Source organism: Heterocephalus glaber, unplaced genomic scaffold (genome assembly GCF_053883595.1).
Source record: "Heterocephalus glaber isolate CG9 unplaced genomic scaffold, H.glaber_assembly_v1.0 deba00001561, whole genome shotgun sequence".
NCBI classification, from domain to species: domain Eukaryota; kingdom Metazoa; phylum Chordata; class Mammalia; order Rodentia; family Bathyergidae; genus Heterocephalus; species Heterocephalus glaber.
Genome location: NW_028258349.1, coordinates 10,262,698 through 10,281,972, shown reverse-complemented (window position 1 = coordinate 10,281,972; position 19,275 = coordinate 10,262,698). Strand labels below are relative to the sequence as shown.

General features: G+C 47.2%; 1 protein-coding gene across 11 annotated transcripts; it reads right to left on the bottom strand.

The window, feature by feature from the left end:
• Nucleotides 1-7,266: 7,266 nt before the first annotated feature.
• On the bottom strand, nt 7,267-12,081 carry Sbsn (suprabasin). 11 transcript variants are annotated; one of them, XM_021239699.2, is made up of 5 exons: nt 11,666-12,079; nt 9,854-10,099; nt 8,390-8,455; nt 8,238-8,282; nt 7,267-7,433 (listed from the first exon to the last, which is right to left on the bottom strand). In XM_021239699.2, exons 1-5 carry the CDS (start codon nt 12,029-12,031, stop codon nt 7,410-7,412), a joined length of 747 nt encoding a protein of 248 aa, XP_021095358.1. In that variant the 5' UTR covers nt 12,032-12,079; the 3' UTR covers nt 7,267-7,409. The 11 variants fall into 11 exon arrangements, with proteins under 11 accessions (XP_021095358.1, XP_021095359.1, XP_087047177.1 ...); XM_021239700.2 differs by having other exon boundaries at nt 11,753-12,079; XM_087191051.1 differs by having other exon boundaries at nt 9,850-12,081.
• Nucleotides 12,082-19,275: the final 7,194 nt, after the last annotated feature.

The window sequence follows — 19,275 nt, the reverse complement described above, 5'->3', positions numbered from 1 at the left end:
GCCCAGGGTCCCTCCCCTAGTGACTCAGGGCCAAGCTACCTGATAGGGTAATGAGCTGTAATTGTGAGCCTGTGTTGAAACAGAGAGGGAGCCATGCATCACTGAGGGAGGGAGAACTGTGATGAGATGGACACAAAGGTGTTCTAGTTGCCCAACCCCAGGAATTTGGGGCGCAGGGTGGGGATGGGCCACGCGAAGTGATAGGTGTTAGTGTCTCCTGGAAGCGGTGGGGTGAGAGGACTTAGGAGAGAGGTGTTGCAGGCAAGACCCTAGCAGTGGAACAAGGAGAAGGAAGCCCACTGAACAGGACCAGCCCTAGGCCCCAGTGTAAGCCAACATGAGTTGGGGGCACAAGGTGGGGAGCAGGGGCCCTCTTGTGGCCTTTCTCGGTTTCAGTTGGCCTCACAGCTCTCATCTGTCTCCTTTCCACACTGTCACCTAATGGTGACTGCCCTCACACCTTCCAACATGCAGAGACTCTGGGAGCCGTGGGGCAGTGTTTCAGGTGCGGGAACTCTGGGGAAAACTCCATGGGGGCCCCAGGCATCAGGGAAAGAATGGCAAGGCCCTGGTATTGACCATTGGTGTGTTTCAGTCAGCACCCAGGCTGCTCTGGGCTCAGAGCAGGGAGCTGGGCGGGCCAGCCACCTCAGGGAAGAGTGGGAGGGAGAGACCAGGGAGGGCACTGACCCAGGCTCTATCCTGTTTACCTGGCCCTGAAGGGGCACGTGCGTGTGCCTGTGTGAGCTCACGGCACTCATGAGGGGAGGGGCTGCACCAGCTCACCACATGCTCCCTCCCCCCGGGCCAGGCTGCCCTGGCAAGGGAAGAGGGGTCAGCTCAAAGTCAGGAGCCAACAGTTGGCACCATGGCCCTTGCCCCCAGTCCCAGCTCTGGAAGCAACCTGGGCATCCTCCCTTGCTCTTATCCCTGCCTAGCAAGTGTGACTGCTTCTTTCTTTGGAGGCCCTAGGTCCTCCCACTTGGCACTGCCTTGAATCACTGGGATTCATCTCTTGGATAGGAGGGGCTGGTTTCCATCTGTCTTTCTCAATGTCTTTCAGTCAGTCTCTCCACCCCAATACCCGCACCCAAACTTGTAACATCCAATACTTCTTAGCATGTAAACACCATTCCTGACTGTCCTCAGCTTCCACCTCCGTGTTGTTCCATCACTGACTCTGTAATGATGATGATAATGGGGGTAATAATAAAAATAAGAAGAAGTCAGACAGATAAAGGATCCAGGTGGTGGGGTTTGGGGGACCATTGCAAGTACTTTGACTTTTTCCTTTATTAGCCTAGATTTGCAGTGCATAATGTTTACACACATATTAAGGAATAGATACATGTACTTAACATATCCCCTTCCTCTCTCCTCTCTCCCCCCCTCTCTGGATCTCTTTCCCATTTGTAAAACAACTATCTCCCTGTTTCCTATGGCCTTATCTTTTTTATGTTTTATACTTTGAGTTTCTCATATAAGAGAAGGTATGTGATATTAAGATTGTGTGTCAAGGGGCCGGGGATTTAGCTCAGTGATTTCGCCGCCTGCTGCACAAGCACAAGGACCTGAGTTTGATCCCCAGTACCAAAAAAAAGATTGTGTGTCTGATTTATTTCACTTAAAATTGTGGTCTCAAGGTACATCCATTTGCCTGCACATAACTCAAATTTATTCCCCTTTACTGCACAGTAATACTCCATTATGTATAAATAACACATTTTTTATCCATTTATCTGTTGATGGACATATGGGCTACTTCCAAGATTTAGTTATTATGAGTTTTGGTGCTCTAAACATGGGTATTTATGTTATCACTGATATGATGTCATTAACTCTTTTGAGAAGGTATCTATAAAATAAATAGCTGGATTGAATGTAATTTCTAGTTTTAGGTTTTTTGAGGAATCTCCATACTGATTTCCATAATGGTTGTACCAGTATACATTCCCACCAACAGTGTAGAAGAGTGCCTCTTCCCCCACAGCCTTGCTAGCATTTGCTATTATTTGATTTTTTTGGTGATAGTCATTCTCTCTGGAGTAAAATGGACTCTCAGTGTTGTTTTAATTTGCATTTCTCTAGTAGGCAGAGATGTTGAGCATTTTTTCATATTTTTATTGGTCCTTTGTACTCCTCCTTCTGAGAAGTATCTGTTCATTTCAGTTGCCCATTTTTTGCTTGGGTCTTTTGGGGAGAGGTCTGGGTTTTTTCCTAAATTCTAGATATTAGTCCTCTGTCAGAGGTGTAGCTAGCAAAAATTTTTCCCCATTTTGTAGGTTATCTTTTCACTTTGATTGTTTCTTTGCTGTCCAAAAGCTGAGCAGTTAAATTAAAAGGAAAAATAAAGGAATCAACAACAGAAAAATAACACTATGACATAAACAAGTCTATACCTGAGAAATAACTCTCAGTGTAAATTGCCTCAACTCCCCAGCTACAAGACACAGATTTGCAGACTGGATTAAAAAACAAAAGTCAAGCTGGGTGCATGGCTCATGGCTATAATGTCAGCACTCAGGAGACTGAGGCAGGAAGATCACTAAGAATTTCAGGCCAGCCTGGGCTACATAGTGAGTTCAAGGCCAGCCTGAACTACGTAGTGATACCCTGTCTCAAAAAAACAAAAATCAAAACAATAAACCACCTCAGCAGTTTGCTTCATACAGAGGCACATCTAATCCAAAATAAAATTCATAGACTAAAAATCAAGAGTCTGGGAAATAATTTTCCATGCACCAAGACCCTGAAAGCAAGTAAGGGTAGCAATCTTATTCTCAGACAAAATGAATTTCAAGCTAAAACTGATCAGCACAGGCAAAGAAGGTCATTACATATTAGTTAAGGGAACAATACAACAGGAAAGGATAACAATTTTAAATATATATACACCACACACTGGCATGCCCATCTTCATAAAACAAACAGTATTGGACATAAAAGATCAAATAAACACCAACATAATCATAGTAGGTGACTTCAATGCCCAACTTTTACAAATAGAAGATCAACCAAATAAAGAAATATCAGATCTGAACCACATCTTCAAACAAATGGGCTTAGTAGATATCTGTAGAGTGTTCTACTACAACAGCACATTCTTCTCAGAAGCACGTTGGAACTTTGTCCAAAATAGACCACCGACTAGTTCATAAAGCCTGCTTAAATAAATACAAAAGAATTGAAATTATCTCAGGTGTATTATCAGATCATAGTACAATGAAGGGCCAGGGATTTAGCTTAGTGGTTCCACCGCCTGCCTTGAAAGCAGGAGGACCCGAGTTTGATCCCCAGTACCAAAAAAAAAAAAAAAAACCAGATATGAGTTGGGCCGGGGGTTTAGCTCAGTGGTTTCGCCGCCTGCTGCGCAACCACAAGGACCCGAGTTCGATCCCCAGTACAAAAAAAAAAAAAAAAGAGCATAGTACACTGAAACTAGAAATCAATTGCAAAAGAAACCACAAAAATTTTGCATATACCTGGACATTAAATAACACACTTCTAAATACTCAGGAGATCACAGAAGAAATCAAGGAAGAAATTCAACAATTCCTAGAACCAAATGATAATGCCAGTACAACATGCCAGAAGCTATGGGACACAATGAAAGCAGTCCTATGAGGGAAGTTTATTGCTGTGAATGCTCACATTAGGAAAAAAAAAGAGCGGGCCAGAGATTTAGCTCAGTGGTGCTGCCTCCTACCTCGCAAGCCCAAGGTCCCGAGTTTGATCCCTGGTACCAAAAAAAAAAAAAAGAAAAAAGTGAGCTCAAATAACCTAATGATGTACTACAAGGTCCTAAAGTAACAGGAACAGTCCAAACTCCAACTAAGTACAAGGAAGGAAATCATAAAAACCAAAGTGGAAATTAATGAAATGGAGACCAAAGAAAAACAATACAAAGAATCAGTGAATTGAAGAGCTGGTTCTTTCAATGAATATTCTGATTTTTGAGGCAGGTGCTAACAGAGTTCCTCTAGGGTACAAAATATGGAGGTTTGGGGAATATAGAGACCAAGGAGGAAGCTTCAGGGAGAGAGTGGAGCCTAGACTCTGAGTATCAAGAGAAGATACGGCCTTGAATCTGACTGATGTTTGTGTTCTCTTTACGGGATCTCTTTATGGAACCAGCAGGCTCACGGTATTCACAGTGCTTCTCCTGGAGCCTAAGTTCAAGTTCAGCTTCACTACTTCCTAGAGTGATCTTCATGCACCTTGTGCAACAGTTTCCTTGTCTATAAAGATGGGTGAACATGAGGATCACCAGTGTTAGTACGTACATATGAAGAGCTCAGGAAAGTGCTTGGCACACAGAAGTATGTAGTGTGTGCTCCTGGCAGTGCTGGTGTGTTGATACTATCAGAATGCTTTCTTGGCAGCCATTTAACTTTGACACACATTTATGCACATGTCCTGAAAAGGCCGAATGCAGAGACCTATTTGTAAAGAGGACCAATTCTAGAGGAACCTCTTTCCCTTTGCTGAGGGTCACAGGTCAGCCAGCCACCTCACTAGTGGAGATTACTATCAGGAAGTACTCTTGAATGAGCTCTGCCCCCTCACTAGCTAGGTGGCCTCAGGCAACTCTCTTCCTTCTCCAAGCCTCAGCTCCATCATCTGTGAGGGATAATCATGGTACCTGCCTAATGGGGCTGCTGTGAGGCTGGATGAATCATGTCTGTAAGTGCTTAGCACTGATTCAAGAAGCACCCAATAAAAAGTAGCTGTGAGAGTCCCACCCAAACTCCTCTCCCTGTTCTTCCACATCGGCAGATACTGGTCCTTCCTCTCTGCTCCTCCCTAGCCTTGCTCCACCCTTCTCAGAAAAGCAGCCCACTTCTTGCTCACTCTTATTCCATTGCCTTTCCCAAAGCTGCCCAAGCCCTCTGCTCAAATACCAGACATTTTTGCCTGACTTGACCTCGCCTCTTGAACCTCTTACTCCAGTGAGGGGAATCAATGGTAAACAAATAATGTTTGTGATATAATTATGAATTGTCATAAGCAATACGAAGGACAAGATTAGGGTGCTATGAGAGATAATGACAGATAAGACTGCTCTTCAGGCTGAAGAGTCAGAGTAGCTATGACCTGAAGAGGAAGGAGGAGCTGTTCTGGGAGACAGAGAGCCATGGGGGCAGAGAGATATGGGAAGCATTCCCAGCAGAGGGAACAGCAGAAAGGGTCTCCAGGCAGGAGAAGACCCTAGTATTTCCTTTACCCTTCAAAGCCTTCCTCTTCCAGAAGCTTCCCAGGATTGATCCCACCACCACTGCGCACATGAGCATGCATGAGCATAATGAATTATCTCATATCTCTTTGGTGTTTTGAGGATCTAATTCCTCTCCAAGCAAACCCAGAAAGGAAATGTACATATAAATAAAGTCAATGAAAACTTTTACTTAATAAAAGAATGAGCTCTCTTTGATATTGCCTTTGCAAAAGAAGTACTATAGGATTCCTTCAGGTAGGAGCTCCTCCCATGTATATGAATTGATTTTTTTCTTCCTGGTACTGGGGATCAGACTCACAACCTTACACTTTCCAGGCAGGTGCAGCACCACTGAACTACATTCCCAGCCCTCCTCCAGTGTATATGAACCAGAGTCCAGGAGGGAACAGACCCTCGACAAGTGTCTGCTGTGAATGAATTGCTCTGTTTAGTAAAGTAAGGCAACTAGAGGTCTGCAGTTTATGTTGAAAGGCATCTAAAATGTACCAACAGGTGGCTAGATGTATAGATGTGTGACCAAGCAAGTGTAGCAAAATACTTATGGTAGAATCTAAGTGGTGAGAATGCAGGTGTCCACTGTGAAACTCTTTCTTTTTTTTGGCCCTTTTGAAACATTTTCAAAGTAAAGTATCAAGGGCAGAGGGAAGGAACAGACATAATAAAATGATGGTGTCCCACAAAATAAGGGAAAGGGCTGTGAATATAAAATTTCAAGGACTTTATTATACAAATGCAGGTCCTTCCTCTCCCTGGTCGTTCTTTATCTCTCTTGATACATTGTTTTGTATTTGTTTTCATATTCTGTTTACATGCTGTCTCCCTGAACAGCCAGATTTTCCAAAGGCCAGAACACTACCTCTTAATTTTGGTCCCAGGATTGATGGAATTTGGAAGCTGGAAGCAATGATTGTAGTCCATACTTACAGATACCTCACCACCTTCATAGAGGAGGAAATTATGGCCCCTGAGGGAGGGAGGAATAAGCTGCCCCCAGGCACCTGTTCTTGATGGGAATGCAGGATGCTAGCACCCTGCCAGTGCTTGGGAAGTGGCAGAGAGATCTGGAGGACAAGTGTGAGAAGCGGGACTCTGGCAGTAGCTTGGGAACCAGATTCAGAGCTGTCACTTTCTCACGGCTTGTGCCCTTGTCCCGCTGAGCCTCAGTTTCCTCCCCCAGACAATGGGGCTGATAAAAGGACTTCTGCTTTTAAATTATGGAAGTCTTAAGTGGTTACAAGTGGCTTCACACGGTATTAGAGTCTCTTAAGGGCTCAGTACATAGCGGTTGCTGTCATGACTTCTCTGGGCTTTGAGTGGTCCGTGAATATGAAAACTGGGCCTTCTGTGTCTCCATTCAGTCACTGGTGAAGCGGCCCTCCTGTCACCAGTGTGTCTCCTCCTGCGTGAGCCTTCTGCCTTCCTCCCCTTCCTCAAGGGCTCTCCTATGTGTCTCTGTCCTCTCTCCTTATCCCTATGATGCCAAACAGAATAGCATTCATAGTTCTCTTCCTCTCCATACTGCTCATGCAAACTTGGTCTCATTTCCCAGCCCTGCAAGCCTCCACGTGCCTTCCTATAAAATGAGGCCAGTAACAGTACCTCTTACCTAACTGAGTGGTTGGGAGGATTCAATTATGCCATTCATTTAAAGCATCCAGCGCATCTTCATTACACAATAAAAACAAGCTACTATTATTCTTTGGGCGCCACGCCCCCGAATGAGAATGCTACCCTCTTGGTCTCCACCTAGGTGCCCCCATTCTCTCCCTGGTGCCCTATGTCCCCGCCACTGACCAGCAGTGGCTTTTCCTGCATGAGTGCTCTTCCCAATGCTGAGCACAAACTTTGCACACTGGAAAAGTGTGCCTTGTCCCCTGAACTGCCCTCTTAGAGCTGATCAGCTTGAAATCTCCACCTTGATCCATCCTGTGCAGCAGACCCCAGCTCCTTCAGCAGAGAACAAGAAGAGAACATAGAAGCCCCCACTTCCTCCACTCTTATCCCTCTTTATGGAGCACAGTGGACCATGATGAGAGAAGAGAACAGGTCATATTTATTCATAAATCTCAGTACAGCCTTTTAAGGGACTCCGGGAACCTCTCCCCCACCCCTAGTTCCTCAGGTCATTTCAGCTGGTATGACAACAGGAACGTCAGTGTGCCAGGGTATCAGTTCAGGGCATGATGTTGGCGACGCTCTGGAAGAGAGGAGAGAGGGAGTGAATGAAGAGTGCACAGCCATGAGGAACTCCAGACCCAAGCCCATTCAAGAAGTGAGAAGGAGACTGGCTACTCTGGCCCAGGAACTGTTTGTGTTCTAGTTTCAGAAGGGTGGCACCTCATTTGGGGAGAATAAGGAGCCAGCCCTCCCAGTTAGAAGGGCTGGAGTCTCTATGGAAAGCAAGGAGCTCTTGCCCATTTTGCCTCTGAGGACCCTCTGCCACCCCTGTAGCCCGGGCCAGAATGGGACTCACATGCCCTGAGCCCTGAGTCCCCATCTCATGCTGTAGATGTACTAAGTACAAAGGTAGAGACAGGACTATGGGCCCAGAGTGAAGACCAGGATTCCCCAGGAAACTTGCCCTCTCAACCAGGGAAAAGACAGAGGTCTGAGCACCCACTGCCCAGCACACTGACACAAGGCAGCAGGGGTGGGTTTACGAGCTGTTCCCAGGAGGATAGAAAGGGAGGGAAGCCAGCCAGCTACTGGGAATCCAAGGAGAGATGGCTTCAGCAGTCCCTCCCTCTCTGACTCCTAGATGCTCCAGTGCCCTGAAGGTTGTTTCTACCAGCTGTGTTTGCCTCCGTGGGAATGGAGCGAACCCAAGAGCTGAAGGCCAGAGCAGGTGATGCAAGGGAGGAGCCAGCCAGAACAGCTTGGATGTCTCTGCAGAGACCGAGTCTGTCCAAAGGGAAGCTGTCTCCACACAAGCCATGGGAAAGGGATGGAAGACCATCTCTCAGGACAAAGAGCAGAAAGTAGAAACCGTACAGGCACCTACCCTCCACAGACCCAAAAAGTTGATGAAAGGCTTGTTGACCGAGGCCTGGAATTCAAGGAGAAAAGGTCACTCGCCAGCTCCCACCCCACCACCATCCACTCCAAGTGACCTCCACCCCCCAACCAGGTCCACACTATGCCCGGAAGACTTACTCCAGATGCTAATGGGGTGGTTGCGATTCCTCCGTGCTGGCCGGTATGCCCGCTGTATTGAGAGCCCTGTGGACAAAGCCCAGACAGTCATTACCACCCCGTCTGGCCTCAAGGGCCTCTAGGTTCCTCTTACCCAGTGTCTTGCTCCCCTTTGGGGTGGTTGGGGGTGGTGGGGTGGAAGGCACAGGCTGACTCTGCATCCTCACTTTCTGTCCACAGAGAATACCCAAAGTCCACATTGCTGGAGGAGATGTGTGAGATGGGAAGGATGCCTGCCTCCTGTTGCCTGGCCTTTTGTGAACCCCTTTTACTTGGGCATCGGGGAAGTACTCCCAATCACTGAGGGGCCTGATGGGAAGGGAAACCCAGAAGGTCAGTGCAAATACCAGGACTATGGTTTACCCTCAGCCCTAACCTCAAATCAACCCTTCTACACAGTCTAGCCTCAACCGTACCTCACCCTTATCCCTCTCCTTGACCTCACCCCATCACTCAGCAGTGTCACCCCAGCTGCACTCCAACCCCAGTTGCTCTTGTTGTCTCAAGTCCCACCTCAAACCACCTTCCCCAGCCTCCACTCAAGTGGTCTGACTCAGGGGCCTCTTTCTACACTGGCACTTCCTCCCCACCCACCCCTCTCTGGCTCCCTGCCTGCCAGAAGATGTGGCTCTGAGCTTTGAGGCCTGGGCCAGTCCTCAAGGTATTGTCACAATGTGCTAATCCAATGACTGCTCTTGGAGACTGGAAAATGGGGAACTGAGGGATAGCCTTCTGCTATCCCCCAAGCTCCCTCCTTAATGCCTGTTGCTTTGTGGATGGGACTGCTCTCCTAGCCACTAATATGTTTCCCCTGTATAAATGAGAAAGAGAAAGCCTTCAGAAGGCCTCTCTTGATCAGCTGTAGAGGAAGAGGAAGAACCATAACCTATAATTCTCCAACTAAGCACTCGCCACATGACCTTAACAAATCCCCTTAGCCTCGCTTTCCTTATCTGAGCATCAGGGAGTCAGCATCCTCATCCCATCCACCTTAGAGGATTGTTACAAAGATTAAGCACAAAGGAGCTTATCTCCAAATGCAGTTCCTCATGCTCACTCTTATACTCTGGTTTTTCTCAACAGTCATTCTGTCTGCAGTTGAGAGATCTGATTTGAGAACTGTTTCCTGTTTCTAAGAAAGACTACATGTTGTTCACTTTAGATCCCTTCAGTAGAAGGACAGTTTCCTAAAGGTGGGACTGGGTCCCTTCCACACATCTGAGGTAGGCTTCGCAGGTAAGAGAGCTTAATTTAGCTGACCTACTTACTAGGTCCTTAGTATGAGAAGGGAGAAGGGGAACACAGTTATATGGGTTCCCAAGCTTCTTTGACCAATGAAGACTACATGGGCTGCCCAAATATGCCAAGGGTTTGACCTCTCCCACCCACCCCTTCTCCCCAGTTTCCCCACCCCTGTTCACCTACATTCAGCAGCCGGGTGGCCTCCTTGCTGGCTTGGTTGACCCCATTATGAACATCCTGCTGCAACCTGTCCACATCCTTCCCGGCCTGGCCAGCAGCATGGTGGACACCTTGGCCAGGTTTCTCCGCCTCCTTTCCAGCCTGGCCCGCAGCATAGTTGACCGCTTGGCCATATTTCTCTGCCTCCTTCCCGGCCTGGTTGACCCCAGCATGGACCCCTTGGGCCACTTTGTCCGCCTCCTTTCCGGCCTGTTCAACGGCATGGTGAACTCCCTGGCCAAAGTGCTCTACCTCCTTCCCAGCCTGGTTGACCCCAGGTTGGATACCATGGATTACCTTGCCTCCCTCTTTCCCAGCCTTCCCTGTAACATACTGAGTATCATGGCCAAACTGTTGTGCCTCCTTTGCAGCATGGCTAAGCTCAGGTTGGGCCCCTTGGATTATTTTTTCTCCTGCTTTCCCAGCCTGACCAAAAGCATGGTGGGCCCCTTGACCAAACTTCTCTGCCTCCTTCCCAGCCTGACCAAAAGTATGGTGGGCTCCTTGACCAAACGTCTCTGCCTCATTCCCAGCCTGACTCACACCATGGTGGATCCCCTGGCCAAACTTCTCTCCCTCCTTCCCAGCATGACCTGCAGCATAGTGGACCCCTTGAGCAAACTTCTCTGCCTCCTTGCCAGCCTGATCTGCAGCATAATAGACTCCTTGACCAAAGTTCTCTGCCTCCTTCCCAGCTTGACCAAAAGCATGTTGAGCTCTTTGACCAAATTTTTCTGCTTCATTCCCAGCCTGACTCACAGCATGGTGGAGCCCCTGGACAAACTTCTCTCCCTCTTTGCCACCCTGACCTGCAGCAAGGTGAACTCCCTGACCAAAGTTCTCTGCCTCATTCCCAGCCTGACCTGCAACATAGTGGACCCCTTGACCTAACTTCCCTCCATCTTTCCCAGCCTGCCCAAAAGCATAGTAGGCTCCTTGAATGAACTTCTCTCCCTCCTTCCCAGCCTGACCTACAGAGTGGTGAATCCCCTGCCCAAAATTCTCTGCCTCCTTCCCAGCCTGACCAAAAGCATGATGGGCTCCTTGAACGAACTTCTCTCCCGCCTTCCCAGCCTGACCAAAAGCATGATGGGCTCCTTGACCAATATTCTCTGCCTCTTTCCCAGCCTGACCAAAAGTATGGTGGGTCCCTTGACCAAACTTATGTGCTTCCTTTTCAGTCTGACCAAAAGCATGGTGGACCCCTTGACCAAACTTCTCTCCCCCCTTCCCAGCCTGCCCAAAAGCATGGTGGGCCCCTTGGCCAATCTTCTCTGCCTCTTTCTCAGCCTGACCAAAAGTATGATGGGCTCCTTGACCAAACTTATGTGCCTCTTTCTCAGCCTGACCAAAAGTATGATGGGCTCCTTGACCAAACTTATGTGCCTCTTTCTCAGCCTGACCAAAAGCATGATGGGCTCCTTGACCAAACTTATGTGCCTCTTTCTCAGCCTGACCAAAAGTATGATGGGCTCCTTGACCAAACTTATGTGCCTCTTTCTCAGCCTGACCAAAAGCATGATGGGCTCCTTGACCAAACTTATGTGCCTCCTTCCCAGCCTGACCAAAAGCATGGTGGGCTCCTTGACCAAACTTATGTGCCTCCTTTCCAGCCTGATCAAAAGCATGGTGGACCCCTTGACCAAATTTCTCTCCTTCCTTCACAACCTGCCCTGCAGCATGGTGGGCTCCCTGACCAAACCTCGCTGCTTCACTTCCCGCGTGGTTGACCCCAGAATGCACCCCATGATAGATTTTGTCTGCCTCCTTCCCAACCTGTCCAGACGCGTGGTTGACCCCATGGACAAGTTTCTCTGCTTCCTTTCCTGTGTGTCCGATGCCATTGTTGATCCCATGGGCTACCTTGTCCAAGCCGTGGTTGATCCCCTTTTCCACCTCCTTGCCGGCCTGGCTCCCCATGTTGCTAAGTCCATTGAAAACTTTCTCCACTTCCCTTCCAGCTTGAGTGATTCCATTATTGATGCCTTCCAGGGCCTTGCCCACTTCTCTCTCTGCATTGCTCAGACCTCGGTTGATCCCTTCAATGACCTTCTCAATAGGATCATCTTTGGTTGCCCATCCAGGCAGGGCCCCCAGCAGCAGGAGGAGGCAGCAAGAGCTGAGTAAACTGGCAGGATGCATGTTGTTGGGAAAATGGGGAGAATGCAGAGAGGAGCCTGGGAAGCAAGACTGCTATTTATCCTCCCCCTTCCCGCCCTCTTCTCCACCCCTCATGACTCATCTCCTCCTGTGAGGCAGTGACTTGGTCACCAGTCAAGGAGGTATTTCTCAGGGAGATTTGGTGTTGGGCAATGAAGAGAAAGAAGAGAGGGTGAGTCATGCATAGAGAAGAGCCCTAGCATCTTTGCTCCTTGCCCCTCTGAGGCCCTCTACCCGAGAGGAGGGTGTCTGCCTGCCACCACCTCCTCTTTTCATTCCTGACCCAAGGTCTAAGCCTCCTCTTTTACAAACCCACCTCCAACCACCTGCCATACCTGGGACCCTGTGATCCTGCAGCCCTATTACTCCTCTGAGAGACCTTAGCTCCACTTTCCCCAGCAATGAGAGTCTGGAAAGTTGGGAGGAATGGTCAGAGGGAGGGAAGAGCTCCAGGAGAATTGGGGGAGTCATCAGACCTTGCTCTTGTGGACCCCCACTCCCATTTTCAGGTACTGTGCTCTAGCCACACAGGCATCATATCAGTTCCTCAACCACACTACACAAATTACTGCTCCATTGCCTTTGCACTTGTCCTTGTCTCTGCTTAGAATTCAGAAGCCAGGGCCGGGGATTTATCTCAGTAGTTCCACTGCCTGCCTCGAAAGTGCAAGGACCTGAGTTCAATCCCCAGTACCAAAAAACAAAACAAAACAAAAAAAAAACAGAGCCTCACATGACAGACTCCTCCCTATTCTGTACTAGGTTCAAATATCACCTTCTCAGAAATCCCTCCCTGAGCACCCCTGAGATCAACATGGTAATAGTTCCCCTCTATAATATCATCCATTTGTTGGGCCGGGGATTTAGCTCAGTGGTTTTGCCACCTGCTGTGCAAGCTCAAGGACCAGAGTTTGATCCCCGGTACCAAACAAAACAAAAACAAAAACAGACAAAAAACAAACAAATATCATCCATTTGTTCCTACAGCATGTATAATGATCTAAAATCATCTTTATTTCTTATTGTGTCTCACCTCCCAATTATAAACTTCCAGAGGACAGGGCCTTTATCTGTGTGGGTCACTGCTATATCCCTAGATTCTAGAACATTGTGTGGGGCTCAGTGAATAGTTATAGATGGAACACATGAGAGAGTTAGAAGAAGCCAAAGGAAGAGAGTCCAAGCCTGAGCCTCAGTCTCATGGTGTGCTGGAGGGAAGGGAGCCTGGATCCCCACAGCAGCAGAGTCCCATGTGGAGGGTTAGAGTCAGGATCACATTGTCATCATGGAACCCAGTCCTCTTGCCTCCCAGCCCTTGGGCAAGGGCTGAGGGTGATTGCCATGAGCTGAGAGGCAGTGTCTCCTGAAAATCCAGTTGAGGCAGCCACAGGGAGGAGCCAGGGCCCTGGGGCAGCAGGAGCGGTCGGCTAGCAGGAGGGTTGGGGTTAGGAGCTCTTCCTTCCTGCTCTCCTCCCCTGGGGCCTCACAAATCCTGATCTGAAGCCCCAAGTGTTGACTTATTGGCTCAGGTTGGAGGGGAAAACAGATGGGAGTTTGGTCTGTGGCTGAAGAGGGACACTGGAAGGAAGGGCAAGTGGTGGCTGCTAAGTCTACAGCAGCGTGTCTACTGGGGAGCTAGTTTGGATGGAGCCAGTGGATGGGAACAGTTTTGTGCATGGGGTGAAAGACATATGGGGTTTGATACCAGGAGTGGAAATGGGTTGTTGGTGGGAAGGCCAGGCACAAAGGAATGTGCAGGGTGTGAGCTGGTGGGGGTGGCGGAGTTATGCGTGTGGGTGCCCAGGTGTGGCAAGGATCTGCACTTGTTTTCAGGCTTTGCCCAAACCAGGGCACCAGGCTCACTCTCCTCGGATGACCCAAGGTTCCGCCCCAGATCCTGGACAGTTGGCTCCACCCAGAACCAGGCATCCCAGGCCAGAGACCTTCTCTGAGCTCTGCAGATAGAGGTGACTAATTGGGCCACCTCTCCAAGCATGAGCTCATCAGATCTATTTCTCGGTTTCATGCTCCTGTGACCAAGGCAGATCCCTGGGCAACCCTAGGTGTGGCTCTCCTATCTTGTCCCTAAATCATGGAGTGTCCCAGTCCAAGAGGTGGCCAGGCAAGGAAGAGCGGGTGATGAGCTTCAGGGTTCTGACCTGCACCAAGTTGAGAAGCAGGGGTTCTCCTTTTGAAACACATTCCATCTTTTCTTTTCCATCCTCTCTGCCTTCCTCCCTCTCCTGTCACCCCCAATCCCTCTCTCTCAAGTCCTTCTGTTCCCCTTTGCTACTGTGTGATTCAGGACATTGGCATCTGTCGCTAGAACTGACATTGGCCTGGAATTATCCCATCTTGTGTCATGGGCCTTGGCTGCTTTTGGTAACTTGGCTGCACTGTTTTGCTAGAGTGAATGGAGGAAGTTTCAGTAGCTGGGCCACCATGGCTGTCCTCAAGGAGCTCCAGAGCAGGTGCAGGGTACGTATGTACGTATGATGGTTTGTCCAGCAAACAGCCTCACAGCAAGTGCCCTACCCAGAGCTCTCTTCGAATAGCAGGGGTCACTGGGCTTCCCAGCTCTAGTTAAGATCACTGTGGTTCATATAGAATGGTGAATATTTGCTCCCAGTGCTTTGGCAGGGCTACCCATAAAATTATGTGGATCTGAACCACTCTTGGGGAGGACATATCATAATCTATTTCTCTTCTTGTTATTGGGCTGGTCTGTTTCTTCTTAACATCGGGGGGGGGGGTTGGGTTTTTTTTTTTTTTTGGTACCAGAGATCAAACTCGGGTCCTTGCGCTTGCGCAGCAGGCAGCAAAACCACTGAGCTAAACCCCTGGCCCCTTAACATCAGTTTTGATTAGGGGTGAGGTGGAGGATTGAATCCAAGGCCTTTTCTTTTTTGGTACTGGATCAAACTCAGGACCTTGCACTTTCAAGGCAGGTGGCAGCACCACTGAGCTAAATCCCCAGCCCTGAATCCAAGGCCTTTACACTGTCCCTTTAAAAAAAAATTTTTTTTTTTTTGAGGCAGGACCTCACTAAATTACCATGATTGGGCTTGAATTTGAGATCCTCCTGCCTCAGCTTCCAGACTACTGGAATTACAGGTATATACCACCATGCCCAACCTGATCATTTAAATTTTTGAAAAAGAATTTTCAATTGCATCTAAAATTTCAAATATGCTATTGCAAAGTTGTATAAAATCAATCCCTTCTCATGCCTGGTTTTGTTTGTGTTGTTTTTTCCTCCTTGATTGTGCATGTTAAAATCTGTTCCCCTTTGTTTGATTAGCCATCTGGATTTTTGGCCTTGGTTCATCGAAATCACTTCATTTTTCCCCAGATTATTTTCAGCCCCACTTCTCCCAGACCATCCAGGCAGGAAAGCTTCAGCAATTCCTGTCCCTGGCAGGTACTTGGCAAACTGAGTTTCCATAGAGGTTTGGGGAAAGAAGAGGTTATGACATTCTGTGACTTTATACTTCCACTTTTCTCTCTGGGATGGTGTCACCTATGGCGCAAATTCTCACACCCCTAAATCTTGGTCACAGCTGCTTGTCAACTGGCCCTACAAGCGAGGGTGCTTACCTGTGAGTCACTGATGTTAAAACAAGCCCCCACATCAGGGTTTAGAGGAAGATGCCATTGTCTACCTGATCTTTCACAAACGTTTACTGAAAGTCTGCTTTGTGCCAGACCCTGTACTGGGCACTGGAGGCACAGTGGTGAACAAAATAGGTCAGGGTACACGTCCTATGGCAGGTTTGGAGCCCATGGTGGAGATATGGCGCCAGTAACCAACAACTTGATTGTGACACATTACAGGAAAAGCGACAAAGAAAGAAACAGGGTGCTGTGAGAAGATATTATTCGGTGGTTTCTTAAAGACTGAGGAGCAGAAGGAACTTGAAGAGGCAGCACTGGGCCAGGGATTGGGCTCAGTGGTGCCACCGACTGCCTCGCAAGCAGAAGGTCCTGAGTTTGATCCACAGTACAAAAAAAAATTCACTTGAATACAGGCAAATCTCACTTCATCGTGCTTTCCTTTACTGTGCTTCACATACACTGCATTTTTTTACAGTTGAAGCTTTGTGGTAACCCTGCATTGACCAAGTCTATTGATACCATTTTCCAACAGCTCATATAACCCTTAGCATTGTTAGTTTTGTTTGTGTGTTTGTTTGTTAAGAAATGGGATCTTGCGATGATGCCTAGATTGGTTTCAAACCCTTGGGCTCAAATGATCCTTCTGCTTCAGCCTTCCAAGTAGCTGGAACTAGACACCCAGTAGCATTTTTTAAAGCAATAATGCCTTAATTATTTTGTTTTGTTTTGTTTCTTGCAGTGCTGGGGATTAAAGCCAAAAGCCAAGGCCTTGCTCATGCTAGACAAGCACTCTTCTGCTGAGCTATACTCCCAGTCTAATTGTATACTGAGGCAGGCAGGGACATGTGCCCATAATTCCAGCTACTAGGGAGACTGGGGCAGGAAGATTGAAAGTAATGTCCTTCTTTGCCTCTTTTGATCAGCTTTGGTTTGAAATCCACTTTGTCTGAAGATAGGATAGCTACTCTTGCTTGTTTTCAGGTTACCATTGCATAGAATATTGTTTTCCATCCTTTAATTTTTAGACTATAAGTTTCTTTTTGTGTTAAATGTTTGTTTTTTCCCAGTACTAGGGGTCAAACTCAAGATCTTGTGCTTGCCAGGCAGGCGCGGTGCCATTGAGCTACGTACCTGGCCCTAAAAGTGTTTCTTGTATACAGTGTACCACTGGGTTTTGTTTCTTGATCTATTCTGCTAATCTTTTTTTCTGCTAATCTTTTTATTAGTGAGTTAAATCCATTTATATTGATAGTTATAATTGATAGGTATTGACTTATTCCTGTCATTGTATTAATTCCCTAGTACTGTTTTGCTTTCTATCCCATTTTAATTACTCTCCCTATCTGATGTATTCATTTTAATGGGCCTTTTGGCGTTAGCTTCATTGTCTCTAGGATATTCTTGAGAATTTTTTGGAGTGTTGGTTTGGTGATCATAAATTTCTTTAGGTTTTCTTTATCATGAAAGCATCTTATTTCTCCATCAATTCTGAAAGATAATTTTGCAGGATTAAACAGTCTGGATTGGAAGTTGTTTTCTCTAAGAGCTTCAAACACTCCATTCCATCCTTTCCTTGCCTTTAAGGTTTGTGTTGAGAAACTGGTTGTAATTCTGACAGGTTTTGCTTTATAGGCGATTCATTGCTTTTTTTGTTGTGGTTGTTCTTGTTGTCTGAGACAGGGTCTTGCTTTGTAGCTCAGGCTGGGCCTGAACTCACTGTGTAGCCCAGGCATGCCTGCAGTCCTCCTGCCTCAGACTCCCAAGTGCTGGGATTACAGGCATCTGCCACCACGCACAGCCCAATTTGTTGCTTTTCTCTAGCAGCCTTTAAGATTCTTTTCTTGTGTTGTATTTCTGGTATTTTAATTATTATGTGGTGTAAAGTGGGGGTTTTTTTCTGATCATGGTTATTTGGGGATCTATATGTTTCACTTATCTGTACATTAAATTTTTTCCATCTCTGGAAAATTTTCTATTACTTATGTGAACAAGTTGTTTATGCCCTTTGAGCTCTCTTCTGATTTTTTGCTAATTCCATTTACTGCTATTTTAGACCTCTTTGAGTCATCTAGAAGCTATTGTATCCATTTTTCATATTCCTCCGCTGTTTTTTAAGGTCTCTCATTAATTGATCACTGACCCCAGCCCTGTCCTCTAGGTCTGACACTCTGTCTTTGCATTGGTGGTTTCTGCTACCCAGATTTTAAATCATGTTCTTAATCTCCTGGATTTGTTTGGATCTTTCTTGACTCCCATTTTTTTCTATGCTGGGCATTCGTGTTTTACATCTCTTTATTTAGCTTCACTAGCTGTGTCTTCTCTAGACTCTGATCATTTGTTTCATTACAGTCATTATGTGATTAGTTATATCTTCTATAACTTTGCCAAGCACCTTATAGAACTGTTTTACTTCCATTGGTTTCTCTCAGACCTATCTGCTGTGTAGCTTATTATTTCCTCCCCCTCATTGCCCCCTATACTGACTTTAGGAGAGCTGGGAGTTTTTGAAAGCATTTTGTTGCTTTGTTTTTATTGTTTCTGGTTTGGGGTTTGTTTTTTGTGCTGGGGTTTGCAAATTCTTCGGCCCTGTGCCCATGGTAGTAAATTCAGCAACAGTGGTATCAAATGTCAAGTGGATACTGACAAACCCTAGGAACCACTCATGAACAACCCTTTACCAAAGCAAAGAGGACTCTCATTTTAGTGAAGGCAGTTGGGCTCCCCTGATTTTTATCTAAAGTGATTCAGAGCACTGATTTCTGCTGGATATTGGCACGCCTCCAGAGTTCAAGCATATCTCTAGGTTAAATGCTTTCTTCTTCAGGACCAACCCCTCTGATGGTTACTCCCACCAAACCTGGCCTCCCACAACAGAATACAGACCCTGTGATCTTCCTGGTCTGAGCCTGGGCCTCCTAGGAGATCCCAGGAGATCCCTATGTAGCCCTCACCCTCTCCAATCCTCTTTCAAGGCTGTCTCTCACCCAGTCTCTGTGGATGGGTATCACTTCAGTCATGAAGCAAGACTGTCCTCCTGGGTGGATGTCTTCTTCAATTAGGTCTGTCTGTTGGTTGTAAATTCTGTTGCCCTGTGCTGTGGAGAACCTAGGGACTAGAGGCGGGGCACTCTGTTCCCAAGTCCTCCGGGCTCTGCCACAGGGCGAGGGTTATGGCACCAGCTGGGGGCGAGGTGGGTGCTTCTTGGATCCTCTAGGCTCCGGCACTGGTCTCCATCAGTCCACAGAGTCAGCCGGGAGCCTAGAATGGTTAGTTTTAAAAAGACCTCCCAGCATTCTGAAAGGTTGAGGCAGGAGGATCACAAGTTTGAGCCCAGCCTGGGCAACTCAGTAAGACCTTGTCTCAAGAATTTAAAAATTTGCCAGATATGGTGGCACATGCCTGTAATCCCAGCATTTGAGAGGCTGAGGCAAGAGGATCACCATGAGTTCGAGGCCTGAGCTACATAGTGAATTCAAGGCCAGTCAGAACTACATAGTGAAACTCTGTCTCAAAAAAAATTTTTTTAAACAGGTCTGAAGATGTAGCTCAGTGTGAAGGCCCTGGGTTCAATCTTCAATACCACAAAAAATAAAGAAAGAAAGGGCCCACAA